We start from the raw sequence: 14,477 nt of genomic DNA on the forward strand, positions 1-14,477 counted from the left end.
CCTATGGTGTACATGCAACCCTAATTGCTTTGATCTATGTTTTTCTAATATGAACATACAACATTGAATACCAAAGCAATAAACCTTGTGAACTAGCATATAATTCGATATTGACATATGATTAGGGTTAGAAACATTACCTTGATTGTTATGTAGACATAAAAATCACAATCCTTCTTGATATTGACTTCTGAAAGCCTAGTGCCTTAAATGTTGCACCTCTAATGGAGTCACAAACACCACTAGCAACAAGGAAGAGCAAAAGAGAGAGGAGAGGCTTTAAAAACATCCAAGGGTTCTCTTAGAAGGGTTAGGGACATTTTTGGGAGCCTTTAGGGTTTCTTTTATAGTTGAGGCTTCTAGGGTTATCAACTTGGAAACCCTAATTTCCTTGCTTAGGCCCTAAACAACATATGGACCCCTTATTGGACAAGCCATGGACGAAATCCTTATGGACTCTCATAGAGATTTCGTCCACTCTAAACCAATATGGTCCATGAGCCCAAACTATAAATATTACTGATTTACATAATCAATCTTTATCAATTTAATCAGTCTCTTTTAATCACCAAATTAATTCCAAATTAATTTCTGATCAATACTAATTAAATAATATGATTTCTTAATTAATATATTATTCTTATAATATATTAATAAACTATAATTGTAACGCCCTATTTTAAAAGCGTTTATTTATGGATTTCAGAGGTCAAGGTTAGGGGTATTTCGGTCTTTTATGGGCCTTGAGTTTTATTAGAAAAGGTTTCGGGCCGAGATGTGTTTCTAGGAGCGTAGGATTTCTCGTCACCTCTTCGTGGATATAAAGTTCGTCGAAAACGGACTTAGAATGAAGGATTTGTGATACTTTGAAGATGTTGTCAATATTGGTCCCTTAATGGAAAAGTTGGCAAAAAGAACCATGCATGCAAGGTGGTAAACGCGCGAGTACGCCCAGCGTATAAGGGTAAAAGGATCGCGGGTGCTTAAGGCATACGCCCAGTGTCCAAAAACCCTAATTTTAGGGCCAAGCCACTATATAAAGAGCATAACACCTAGGTTTTTAGCCCCCGTCTCATCTTCATAAAGCCATCACGAAACCCTAAACCTCTCTTGAGTGTTATTGAAACCTTGGGGGGCATTAGAGAGCTTTTTGGGTGTTGTAAAGCCATTTCCAAGCAAGTGAAGAGATTAGCAAGGTGGTAGATCAAAGGGGAAGCAGTAGATCCAAGATTATGGTTTCATTTCAGACCATTTTGAGGTATAAAGTCTGAAACTTTCCTTAAGAATGCTTAGATCTAGGTTTATGGAGCTTTGGACCTTTTTGGGTCCAAAGGATGGACCTTTATGATGCAACTTCGTCTTTAAGCTTGGGATTGCCACTCTCATAGATAAGAGTGTCCCATAAGCAGTAAAGTTTCGATCTTGATGGTCCTGATGAGCTCATGCATGAGATTTATCCCTTGTTATGGAAGTATGTTGTCACCTTTTGAGTTTGGGCTTAATTGGTGGGTTGCAAGCCACCAAGTTAGCAACTTTATGGATTAGGACATGGAAAAGGACTTAGATCTGTGTTTGTAGCTTCTGGAATGGCATATTAAGCACTTAATGGAAAAGTGGCTTAAAAGGGTTGTACATTGGACGTATAATAAGGTACGCACGGCATACAAGCCACCAGCCAGTACGCTTAGCGTACCTAGGAGTACGCCCCACGTACTCTGCCAGTTTGGGCTTTGCATTTTTGGGCCTCGGCTTGGGCTGTGTTTTGGACTTTAGGCCTCTAGGCCATAGTGGGTCATCAGGAGTCAGTTAATATGGGCCAAAAATATGTTATGGGCTTAAGGTAAGGCCCATTAAATGGATTGGGCCCAATGGAGCAAATTTGGCCATTAGTGGGCCACTAGTGGGCTTGAGAAGCTTACTTAGTATTGGACCTTGTGAATCATGGTAGTGGACCTTGGATATGTATTAATTTGGGCTAGGATGGGTAGAATGGTCATTCTACCCTATGAAGAATTATTGTATTAAACTAAGTGATGTTTTTGTATTGATAGCTCGGGGAGCCGAAAGAGCAGCGGTTCGGGAATCGTCACATAAAAGCCAGATGGATTTTAGCAAGGGTTCAGCAGTGCAAGGTGAGTCTCCTTATTGTGTGAATGGGCCTAAGGCCACAATGTCGGCCCATATAGTTTATGAGTAGGAAGGACCCGGGGGTTAGTCCTAGGCACTGTATGCTAGTATGTTATTTCGGACTAAGGTCCGATGCAGGGCGGGTGCCCGAGGCAGGGTTATATGTATGTGGATCCAGACCAAGGTCCGATGTCGAGCGAGTGCCCGGAGAATGTTTGCATGTTAGATTATACTTGTTGTCTGTGTGATACTTGTATGTGTCTGGTAGGGAGGTGAGTATGGGCGAGGACCCGTATCTCATCATTAGCAGAGTATGGACGGGGTTCCGTAACTCATTAGTAGCATAGCAGGGGCGAGGCACAGGGTAGGAGAAGAGTAAGTGTGGGCGGGGACCCATATCTCACCAACAGTAGGAGCATGCACGGGGTTTCATGACTCACCAGTAGTAGGACAGGGATGGGGCCCAAGATAGGCGAGGCATTAGATCAGGAGTATAGTAGAGTATGTTAGCTACTTGTTATGTGTTATGTTATATGTTTGTATGTGTTTGGCGGGCGAGGCCCAAAGACAGGCGGGGCCTGGGGTCGGGCCGGCCCCGATGTAGCGGGCGGGGCCCGAAGTAGTGGGTGTGGCCCAATGCTTGCATTATGTGTTTATGCATGGTATGTGGTAGGTTGGGGAACTTACTAAGCTTCGTGCTTACGGTTTTCAGTTTTGGTTTCAGATATTTCCGGTAGCGGGGGGAAGAGCTCGGGGTGATCGCATGGCACACACTATTATTTATTTAGCCTGGGGTGTTTTACTCTGATAAAAGAAAATAATGTTTTAGACATGATACTCTTATGTGATATGTTTTGTATGAATGGTTGGCATTTGTGGTTTTATTATTAAATCAAAAACAAAATTTTCAGTCTTGATTTTTGGGATGTTACAATAATTATCCTCTTTCTCCATAATTCATCCTATCAGTTGTTATGGTAAAGGCAACCCAAAAGGATCATGCTCATAATCAGGTCAAGTACATACCAAAATAGTTATGGGCTTAGACACCTAATCCAACATGAACTCACTAAGCTTCGTGCTTACAGTTTTCAGTTTTGTTTTTAGGTACCTCTTTATCGAAGGGGAAGGAGCTAGCACAGTAGCAGCGCATCACACAAACGGGATTTCCGCATTATGAGATTCTTAGGATTGTACTCTGAAATTACTACTATTTTCATGATATGGTTTTGAGACATGTGATTATGTTTTTATGAAATGATGTGATACGATGATGTTTTCATTGTTATATCAAAATGAAATTTTTGGCCTTGAAGTTTGAGATGTTACATCAACCCTTAATAACAATATGAAACCCATGATAGCAACATACTTACATTCTCTTTTTAACATAATGGCAATGTACTTGCAATTTTTTCCGCGTAATAGTACGTACTTTTTTTTCTGATAATAGAATTATATAACAAATAAACTGCATTGCCTATATTGGTAGCAAAATGTAATACTTTGCTATTGTTGGTAGTATCGGTAAAAGTATATAATAATATAAATATGTTGCTATTATGGGTAAAAACTAAAAAGAACGTGCGTACGTTACTATTATGGGTAAAAAAAATAAGATCCACTACCTATATTGGTAAAAAAAAGTGTTAAAAGTACACTGCTACTCTCAACAATATGCATTAAATTTAAGGACAATTTTTGAGAATTAGCAACATACTTTACTTTTTCGACCAGTATAGACAATGTACTTTATCTTTCACCAACAAGAGCATCGTAATTACACTCTTTTTACCCATAACAGCAACATTTTTACATTTTATAACTGAACATAGCAACATACTTGCATTTTCTTTATAGAAAATAGAAACGTACTTTACTCTTTTACCAATATAGACAATGTACTCTATTTATTACACATAATAGCAACATAATTACACTTTTTACCCATAACAGAAAGATTTTTACATTTTTTTTACTGATAATAGCATTATCTAACCCAATATAGCAACATACATGCATCTTCTTTACAGAAAATAGCAACATACTTACATTTTTTAACAAATAATATCAATAAATAACCAAAAAAGGTCTTCTCAGTAACTTCAATTGGATAACAAATCAACATATTTTGATACACAACATACGCTGGTGCCAATGTGTGAAATAATGGACGAAAGACTATTGGATGTAATGTGTGACTGTTTAAAACCGATTCTATACACAGAAAACAGTTGCATAGTTCGTGAGGGAGATCCAGTGGATGAGATGTTGTTTGTGATGCATGGGGAGTTGCTGACGTGGGCTTTGGAACCCAATTTGTCTTCAACTCTTCCCATTTCAACAAGAACTGTTAGACCGCTTACAGATGTTGAAGCCTTTGCTTTGAAGGCTGAACATCTCAGATTTGTTGCTTCACAATTTAGGCGTATGCATAGCAGGCGCTTCCAACATACTTTCAGGTAATAACAACCAACCTATTTTCTTGCTATATAAAAAATGTTGATAAATAGTAGCAACCTACTTTCTTTTCTTGTGAATAAGGTAATTTTTAACGTGTTACGTGTTGGAGTAATCTATTTTAAGGGAAAATGTCACTAAATACTAACCAAGTTTCACAATTGTGTTATTAAATAAGCTGTAATTATTTAAAAGAAAATTCAACTATTATATGTTTTACTGTTTATAATGCTATAGAATATTCCATCGTATTTATTAATAAACCTTGATATGAATATAATATATACAGGTACTACTCACAACAATGGAAGACATGGGGAGCTTGTTTTATACAGGTGGCATGGCGTAGACACTGTAGAAGGAAGCAAGAGGTGGCGTTGCGGGAGGAAGAAAAATGACTGCTGGAAGCATTGGCAAAAGGTGGTGAAACCGCCTCCCCAAGTTTTGGAGCCGCCATTTATGCGTCTAGGTTTGCCGCCAATATTTTACATAGTTTAAGGAGGAACCATCCACATGGGACAAAATTATTGCTGCCTGTGGTTCCCACAAAAGCCGGTGGAACCCGATTTTAGTGATGATCATCTTGAATAAGGTACTATACATAATACATGTTTCATTTATACAGATTTGTAGAAGATTATCTTGTTGTAATTTATGAACAAGTCTAGTGAGGTTGGTTGTGCATATAGATTTGGATTCATTTTATTTGAGCAAAGTGCTTCTGTATGAAGTGTTGTATAAATAAAGATATGTTTCTTTTTTAAACTGAAAATGACCGGTTTACCCTTACAATCAAACAACAAATTTTCACGTATATAGGCATGTATAACCATCTAGATTCAGACTTAACTCACTATGGACATGCTTGGAAGGTTTGTAAATTATGAAAAAGTCTTATGAGTTTGTACACAGATTTTGATTCCTTTGAGGCTAATGATCATTTGACATAGATTCCAACAAACTTTAATGTGAATGGAGTTGGATTAGGGAAAAGGAGAAAAATATAAAGGGTTGGTGTCATAAAACATTAATTCAGGTTCTTGCTTAATCTATTAAGTCTTTATGTCCAAATTAACTTAAAAAGAAATAACCACGGATTAAATGCTTAATCCATAATACTCATTATAATAATTTTGGATATACATATATAAAATGTATGAAATACTACAACACACTTTGATAGCAACCAAAGAACAAACTACTTCAAAGTTTGAAGTAGAAATATAAACTGATTGGTAGTAGCTGAAAATAATCATTTGGATCCTCATAGAAAATATATTGTTTATTTATATTATATTAGAGGCATCCAAAAATATCTTGATTATCGGCTGCTTTTATACATACCATCCACGACATTCTGCAAAATGGTTTCAATAAATTATTGAAGTATATGATTAAAAAAAAAAGTTGATGATTATTTGAATACTAGATAGGGTAAAGAGGTAATTATTTACCTGGTAGTATTTAAGAAACTGGGCTCTCTTCTTCTTGAAGGTTGGAGTTAGCAGATCTCGATCCATGTCAAATGGTACAGGATCAAGATGAACAGCTTTCACAAATTCAAAACCTTTCAACTGCCATCAAAATTCAGAAATTTATTAGAGTAAATTAATATTTTGGTCCTAAAAAATTTTCTCCTACAACTTTGGTCCTTATTTGAGGTTCTTGTAACATTTTTGGTCCATGTTCCAAGTAAATTGACTATTATTTTGGACCTTGAACATAGCTGATTTTTGCAAATTTGGTCCCAAAATATAGTCATTTGATTTTTAACACGGACAAAAATTGCAAATGAAAGCTTTTTGGGACCAAAATTTTGATATACACTTTCATAAATTATACATATATATAAAAAAACAAATAAATAAAGATAAACCTTTTTCTGTTTAGCAATATTTGTTAGGTCTCCAAGAATATAAGCATTTGTTTTGGGGTTTTCACAAATGGTACAGAAATCACCATCCACCCCGTTTTCTACTGCCCATTGTTCAAGTGATTCTTTGTTTGGGTTCACAACCGCAACAAGGAAAGATTCAAAGCTGTTTCCATATACCCATATCTGAAACATGTAAAATCACCATTTTGCCCTTCAATGACCATAACACGGTGAAAGAGAAACGTAATTAACAATATATATATATATATATAGATAGATAGATAGATATTTACCGAATCAATTCTGGGAACAAGGGAGAATATGCTTTCTAGATTCTCGACGGAGACATACTCGCCTTGTGAAAGCTTAAAAATATTCTTTTTTCGGTCAATGATTTTCATGCTTCCATCCGGTTGCCACTCCCCAATATCCCCTAAAATCTTCAATTTTAGCCTTCTATTTTTTTTCTTTCAAGAAAATAGTTTTGGTATATACAAAAACATGACTATTTTTTGGTAAATAACGTGTCTCTAGTCTAGATCTTTTCAGCCACTTGCCCCTTATGTGGGGTCCACATGTGTAACTTGTAAATTAATTTTTAGGTTCAACAAAATAATTGAGTTCAATGGCCACTTTTAAAAAAGTATTTGGCATTACTTAAATGCAAAAGCTGACAATGGAAGAATTACAAAAATACCTGTGTGGAACCATCCATCTACAAGTACTTCTTTGGTGAGGTCTTGACGTTTATAATATCCGGAGAATAATGAATTTCCACGTAATAGTATTTCTCCACGTGGAGGTGTAGTGGGCCCCATCCCTAGAGCATCGTATCCCATTTCAGGAACTGAAACCAAACATACATCCACATTTGGTAATGGTGGACCCACTGTCCCACTCATTGATAGTTCATTTGGTTGTGCAACAAATGATCCCGCACACGTTTCTGTTAAACCTATAAAAAAAATTCACATATGTATTTAAAGTTGATTACGATTTTACAATGTAATAATATAGGGTAAAAGGAGCAAAACCAAAGAGATTACTAAGTAAAGGGAACAAAAAAAAGGATCCATTTTGGACCAAAAGGAAATAAAATTATGAATGGGGACCTAAAATGAAAAAGATTGTTTTTGAACTAAAACCAAAAAGATTGCTAAGCATAGGGACCTCAAACGAAAAACGCTTCCTTCTTTGACCAAAGCAAAAGAAAAAAAATTCACTAACCACAAGAACTAAAAAAATAAATAAATAACCAATTCTATTTTTTGGACTAAAACAAAAGAAAATTACTAAACACAGGGACGAAAATTTAAAATTAGTTCCCTATTGGAACGAAAATTACTAACTGCAGGGACCAAAAATGTAGTTTTTAGTTTATGCTATGTAACAAATTTATTTTATACCGTATCCTTGAAGAACATGAGCACATGTGACCACTCTTAAGAAGGTTTCCACAGAAGGAGAAAGAGGTGCTGCTCCAGATAAGATAAGTCGCATTTTTCCTCCTAGACCTTCTTTCACCTATTTTTTTTTTAAACATAAATTAAATGATTAAAATACCATCTACATATCTAATGATTACAAAAAAAAAAAAAAAAAAAAAAAAAAAAAAAAAAAAAAAAAATCAACTACATGCATTACCTTACTAAAAATAATCTTGTCAAACCTTGGTGCTGCCTCTTCATGTTTGTACCCTCTAATCATGTTATGCAGTTTGCTGCAGATATAAAAGTCAACTTTTTTAATATGCAACTTTTTGTATACATATGAATGAAAAAAACTATCTGTATATAAAAAAAAACTCACTATGTATATGCAATATTAAATAAAGTATGCTTGAGAAAACCGCCTGAAGAAATTTTCTCCAGCAACCCTGAATAGATTCTGTCTAGCACACGTGGCACAGCACAGAACACTGTTGGCTTTAGCTCTTTCACATCGTCTATCAATAATTTTATGTCCTGAAATTCAGTATCAAAAGAATTCTTACATCACAATATATATGTATACATGCAATGCATGTGAGTGTGAGTGTGAGTGTGAGTGTATATACACAGTTACACACACATACGTATATATCTATAAATGATGTTATATATGACCATTGAAACTTTTCCCATCTACCCTTTTGACCATTAAGGCTTTTAAAGGGACGAGTTTGTAAATTAAGTTGATGTTTTGTGTTTATTTTACTATTTTACTGGTTCGAGCATGTTTTATAGGTTTTTTGTCTACGTGGCGTCCATGTGGCAGAGACATATGATACCATGTATGTGCCATGTGGCACATAGGATGCCATGTAGGGAAAAAAAAAACATACAAAACATGCTACAGTATGTTACAACGATAAAACGAATACAAAACATCAAGTTAAGTTCTAAAAACCTTTAATGATCAAAAGGTGAAAGGAAAATAAATAAATAAAACTTTAATGGTCTATATGACATAAACACCTATATATATATATATATATATATATATATATATATATATATATATATATATATATATATATATATATATATATATATACACATATTACAAAATTTTTGAATTTGATTATGACTTACCCCACGCCAAAATCCTATTGAGGCACCAGTGGAAATGAACAATTCTTCAATGACCCGATCGAATATATGGGCAAGAGGTAGATATGAAAAAAATACATCGCTCACTTGGAACTGATAAAAACCAGAAGAAAAAAAAAGTTAAAAGACATGTGGGATTAAATTAAAAAGGATAAGAAAATAGGATGTAATTAAATGCACAAAATAGATGTAATTTAGGTTGTTTGTTAACTAATAGTATTTAATAGTAACCTCTTCACTCATGCTGTCAAGGTGGTGATTTACTCCAGACAACATTGAAAGAATGCTTTCATTGGTTAAGATGACTCCTTTTGGTTCACCAGTAGTTCCACTTGTATACATGATTGTACAGATGTCACTTCTAGTCTTCAATGGCAGCTCAACTCTGTCTTCAACTTCCTTTGACTATTAATCAACCAACCACATCAATCATATATAGATTATTATAATTATAATTATAATTAAAAAAAAAAAAAAAAAAAAAAAAAAAAGCAAACAAATTTACACAATATAATGAGTTAAGAATATCAGATCTGCTTACCAGATGTAAAAATTCTTCCCAAGAATAAATTTCCAAACCACATTTTTCAGCAAGTAACTTCTGTTCATTTGTGATTGTGCTAAAGCTAACAAGAGCTATAAAATAAGACAAAACATATTAACTCATGAGAGGGGTATTTATGTATTTATTATGAGAAAAGCAGATAAATAAAACTTACTTTTCAAGTACTTCTCGGTATCAGGAAAAGTTTTTAACACCTATAAACAGTGAGAACGTTTTTGTAAGTGACAACATATAAGCATGTCCAGAATAGTACATATATATATATATATATATATATATATATATATATATATATATATATATATATATATATAACAATTAAGCATCATAATTTTTCTTAATGACGATGTAGATAGAATTACTTACCTCAGAAATTTTAGTTGCTTCTGCAAATATAATTGAGACTTCTGCATGACATATGATGTATTTCACTGCACCAGCTCCTGAAAAAATGTTGCTTGTTTACTTGGTATGTAATCAATTTATTTAAAAAGATCTTTACAAAAAAAAAAAAAAGAAAAAAAAACTGGAACAAAATGTATTACCTAAAGTGTCATATAAAGGAACACAATGAAGGCCATGAGCATTGCAGGCCTACAGAAGATTTAATGCAATTAGTTGAATATCCTTGCAGCATATAAAACTTCAAAATTATAGAATGTAATTTGGATTATAATAATGTATATAAATCTGAATCATCAAAGTTACCTGCATGCTTACAACCCAATTAGTGCAATTTATCCCATATATTCCACATCGTGCCCCCTGAACATGAGCAACTGTAATGGTAAGCCTTTCTATACTATCACAAGTGAATAAAAGCAAGTAAACTGTAAACTATATTAGAAAAAAATCCTCACTTTCTTAATTCCACGACTATAGATGGATTCTCCAACATTCAGTACAGTATCATATACTTCTTTGTAAGTTAACCAAACATATTTACCAGCCTGAACAAAATCAGAAACCACTCAATGAGATTCAGAGGAAAAAAAAAACTACAGAAATCATAAAAAGAAGCAAGATTATGTCTATAATTAAGCACCTTGCCATCAATAATCTCCCGCTGGCCAAGCATCTGGTTGTTAGGATATTTCTCCACCGATAAACTGTGTAAAAATAGAATATAACAGCTCAAATGACCGTGAACGTTAAGTTCTTTGCAGTTCTTTTGTTAATTTTTAGAGCAAATCATATTAATAAGAGACAAATAACACCAGATTCCAGGTTCAAAAACCTAATCCTAATTTACAAAGAGCGATTACAGATAATCGCAAACGCCTTTGCAAATACAAAAGGCTACTAAATACCAATCTAAACCTATTTATAATGTTACAGGTTCAAAAAAATTACGTTCTATCGTCGACGCGAAGTAGATTTTACACATCAAAAAATCACAAATGCATCGATAATTGGACATTGCGAGCACGACAATGCATTTGATAACGGTGTTGTACATTTAAACATTTCATATCGTGATGTTTTTTCATAAAATTTAACAATACAGCAATATAGTAGATCAATCAGTTCATCTATTTGAAGACGAAATTATGTAGCATACATCAGACAACGCAATTACATTATAGACACACAGAGATTTATCCATATTGCATCTATATAATCGACAAATTTAAGCGCACATAGCTAGATACTTACACGACAGTTCCATTTTGAAATCAACACTCTGCATAGTAGCATAGGCACTATGCATCCATCTTAGAAGAAACTAGAAGAAAAATGATTGTAATAGCGGGAACTAAAACAGACTAGTATTGACTTTCAGCCGTTGGCCCATCGAATACATGTATATGGGCCTCAACCCAAAAGATATGAACATAATTGTTAAGGCTTTTACTTTATACTATTTATTATTTAATTTAATTTGGGTCAAATTTTGCAAAAAAAAAATCATAAAACCGTCCTAATTTTCCAAAAATTTTAGAAACATGTTATAGGTTCTTGGGTCTAATTTTGCAAAAAAAAAAAAAAAAAAAAAACCAATTTTAAGAAAATATAGTGGATTTATTAAAAATACTCAAAAATTCTTAACTAACCAACTAACCATTTGAGTATGTATCTTTTAAAGAAAATTACAATAAATAAAATTACAGCTGCTGCTTTTAAGAAGATACATACTCAAATTGATTACTTTAGACTTTTTGAGTATTTGGACTTTTTAAAATATAAATTATGTGTTGACTTAAATACATAGTTTTGTTTCTTTCTAAATTAATTGAAAGTAACTGTTATTGGTGAAAATCAATTTTTTACCTTTTTTACCTTGTCTTAACCCTAAAAATCATATGAATTGCAGCCTCGTATGTTTATTATTTTCATCACCACCGGCGACATACATATAAATTTACTATTTTACTTCTTTCTTGCTAAATATATAACCATCGTTTGTCAAACACTAATAAACAGTTTATCAAATTATAATGTTTTGGTAAACTAATTCAAACCTTTTTGTAAGACTTTATTTTGATAACGCTTAAAATAAGCAATTTGACAGAAAAAAATAAATAAATAAACACACACACACACAAACAACAAGTTAACAATCCCAAACACCCCTAAATCTTGGATTAAATCCTTGAGAACAAAATACAATGAATCCTGGATGTTATGTTTATAATGGTTAAAACAGAAATTTTGAATATTAAAAAAATCGGATATAACAAATTACTATAACAAAAGAACAATAAATCATGCATGAATGTAAATTTATAACATGAAAATACAAAAACTAAAAGGAAGAGGAAGAGGAGAGTTGGACCTACCGAAAAACATCCCAACAACTATTGACACCGTCCTTGAGTGGCCGGAATCCATCTTTTGCCAGCACATTCCGGTACACCGGACCAACCGACGGCCTGCCACCTTTTGCTTCTTTTGCTTTTTCAATCTCTACCACGTATTTCTTCATGGCCATTTTGTGTTTTTTTTCTTATTTCTTTTGTGAGAAATGAATGAAGAAAGAGTAGCTATAAGCCTATAAATAATAACGAAATTTAAAAATGGGCTTTCAAAGAGTTTCACGAAATTGTGTATGTGGGTGGCCTAACAAATTGTTTATAGTACGAAGATCAAACCCTCAAAGACAATTTACAGTTGCAGGTGGCCACCACAAAATAAATGGTCAACTAGTTGGTCAACAAGAAAAACAATTTTTTTTGTTTTAATTACATTTAATGTCTTGTTAATTCTAATTAATGCAAATTTGATTTGCTTCTAAATGGATTGACTGGTTGATTAAGATGGTCAAATATGTTCTTTTTTATTGAATGTAAATACTGTAGATTGGTACGGTAATTTTTCTATTTTTTCGTGTAAATGATTGTTTTTATTTGGCAATTATTTAATTGGAAGTAACATATTGAGAAATAATAAATTGACATTGAATGTTTTTTTCCATTGTGTTTAACAAAGTGGAAAGCATTGTTACATCATATTCTATTTTCGAATGAGATGACTCCTATAAAAATAAAAGCGTACATCATGTATCAAAATAAACATCTTGGAAATCATTTATGATAACATCCATAATATTGGCGGTAGAAATTCGATAATTTCTTGGTGTGAAATCTCATGTGATGGCTTTAAGTCGGTGAAGGATATGTGAAATATCGTGGTGTATATGGAATGACAGAAATAAAAGGGTCTTTAATAACATTCCCTTTGTACCAGCGAATACATGGAAAGGATAAAATCGATAACTTTCATTTGAAGCAAACATAGAGGATTACTCAAGAACATGGACCGGAGAGTATGGAATTTAGGTCCTTTTCTTTGTTTGTAACTTTATTTTTTGTATTTTCTTTTTCCTGTCTTGTTCTGTACTATTCCCTTGCATCATCTTGATGTGAGTTTTTAATATATTTGTTGTTTTCAAAAAAAAAACTTAAACAATTACAAGTTCATCTCATCTTCTTTTTAAATTTTAAAGTTTTTGTGATATTTTTTTTTTTCATGAGATACAAGTATATATACGTAGCAGTTGCTAACTACACCGTTCATTTTTATATTTTATATTTTTTATTTTCTAGATATACATATAATTTACTTTTTTGATTAGGATGGTGATGATCACACGATGAGGTTTTGGCTCTAGTTCTGGTACTGGTTCTGGCTCCGGCATCGAACCTATTGATGAGCGTATGCGTGAGTTCATTTCGGTTGAGGTTACTCGCGGTATCTTAGATGCTACCCATGTGTTGTTCGGTACCATCAAGGAGGAGATTTTGGAGCTGATGGATGAGAGGATCGAGACTTTTCGAGCCAAGATTGTTGCGGGTCAGATTGGAGCTCGAGCTCCCTCATTTCGGGAGTTCAAGGCTTTTGGAGCTCCTAAGTTCTTTAGGGCTAAGTGTCACACCCCCAAACCAGAACAGCAGAAACATTTGGGGGCGGAGGACGTCATCTCAAGTATCATAACAAATGAATAGTAAAGAAAGTACGCACAACCATCATATACATAATTGAAAAGTTTACATGATTGTAGTATTACATGTTTGCAAAAGAAATCAATTACATTATGGTGTTCAAAAGATTTAACTAACGCCTGGGCGTAAGTCTTCAAAAACAGTTGCTAATCATGTTTAATGATTCCCTAAGAATACAAGTTATTTCAAAGAAAAAGTGTAAACATTTAAGTTAGTGAGTTGACAAGAAGTTCATTTGAATGATTGTATACCATTTGAAAAGTCCGCGTTTGATTTCAGTAAATCTGATATTTTCTTAAGAATGATGTTGTAAAACCATAGTTGTATAGAATGGATGTATTCGAACCAGAAAATCTTATATTTTCCTATATGTGAGAAGCAATCTTAAATAACCAAGATTGTAACTTGTAAGCAAA

At 33.5% G+C, this 14,477-nt stretch overlaps 1 protein-coding gene and 1 pseudogene across 1 annotated transcript; one reads left to right on the forward strand and one right to left on the reverse strand.

Annotated features, from left to right (window-relative positions):
• Positions 1-4,284: 4,284 nt before the first annotated feature.
• LOC145096336 (cyclic nucleotide-gated ion channel 1 pseudogene) lies at positions 4,285-5,159 on the forward strand (annotated as a pseudogene).
• A 523-nt stretch (positions 5,160-5,682) lies between these two features.
• LOC145094168 (long chain acyl-CoA synthetase 4-like) lies at positions 5,683-12,621 on the reverse strand. The gene is made up of 18 exons (XM_079032461.1): positions 12,400-12,621; positions 10,665-10,728; positions 10,480-10,569; positions 10,328-10,384; positions 10,165-10,213; positions 9,986-10,062; positions 9,774-9,813; positions 9,596-9,690; positions 9,286-9,459; positions 9,037-9,147; positions 8,273-8,427; positions 8,108-8,183; positions 7,870-7,987; positions 7,161-7,418; positions 6,757-6,896; positions 6,464-6,646; positions 6,042-6,161; positions 5,683-5,944 (listed from the first exon to the last, which is right to left on the reverse strand). The coding sequence occupies exons 1-18, from the start codon at positions 12,549-12,551 to the stop codon at positions 5,909-5,911; spliced, it is 1,995 nt and encodes a 664-aa protein (XP_078888587.1). The 5' UTR covers positions 12,552-12,621; the 3' UTR covers positions 5,683-5,908.
• Between the last annotated feature and the right edge of the window lie 1,856 nt (positions 12,622-14,477).

The sequence above is a fragment of the Lactuca serriola genome, chromosome 3 (genome assembly GCF_051521515.1).
Source record: "Lactuca serriola cultivar US96UC23 chromosome 3, Lser_US96UC23_V15, whole genome shotgun sequence".
Taxonomy (NCBI): Eukaryota; Viridiplantae; Streptophyta; class Magnoliopsida; order Asterales; family Asteraceae; genus Lactuca; species Lactuca serriola.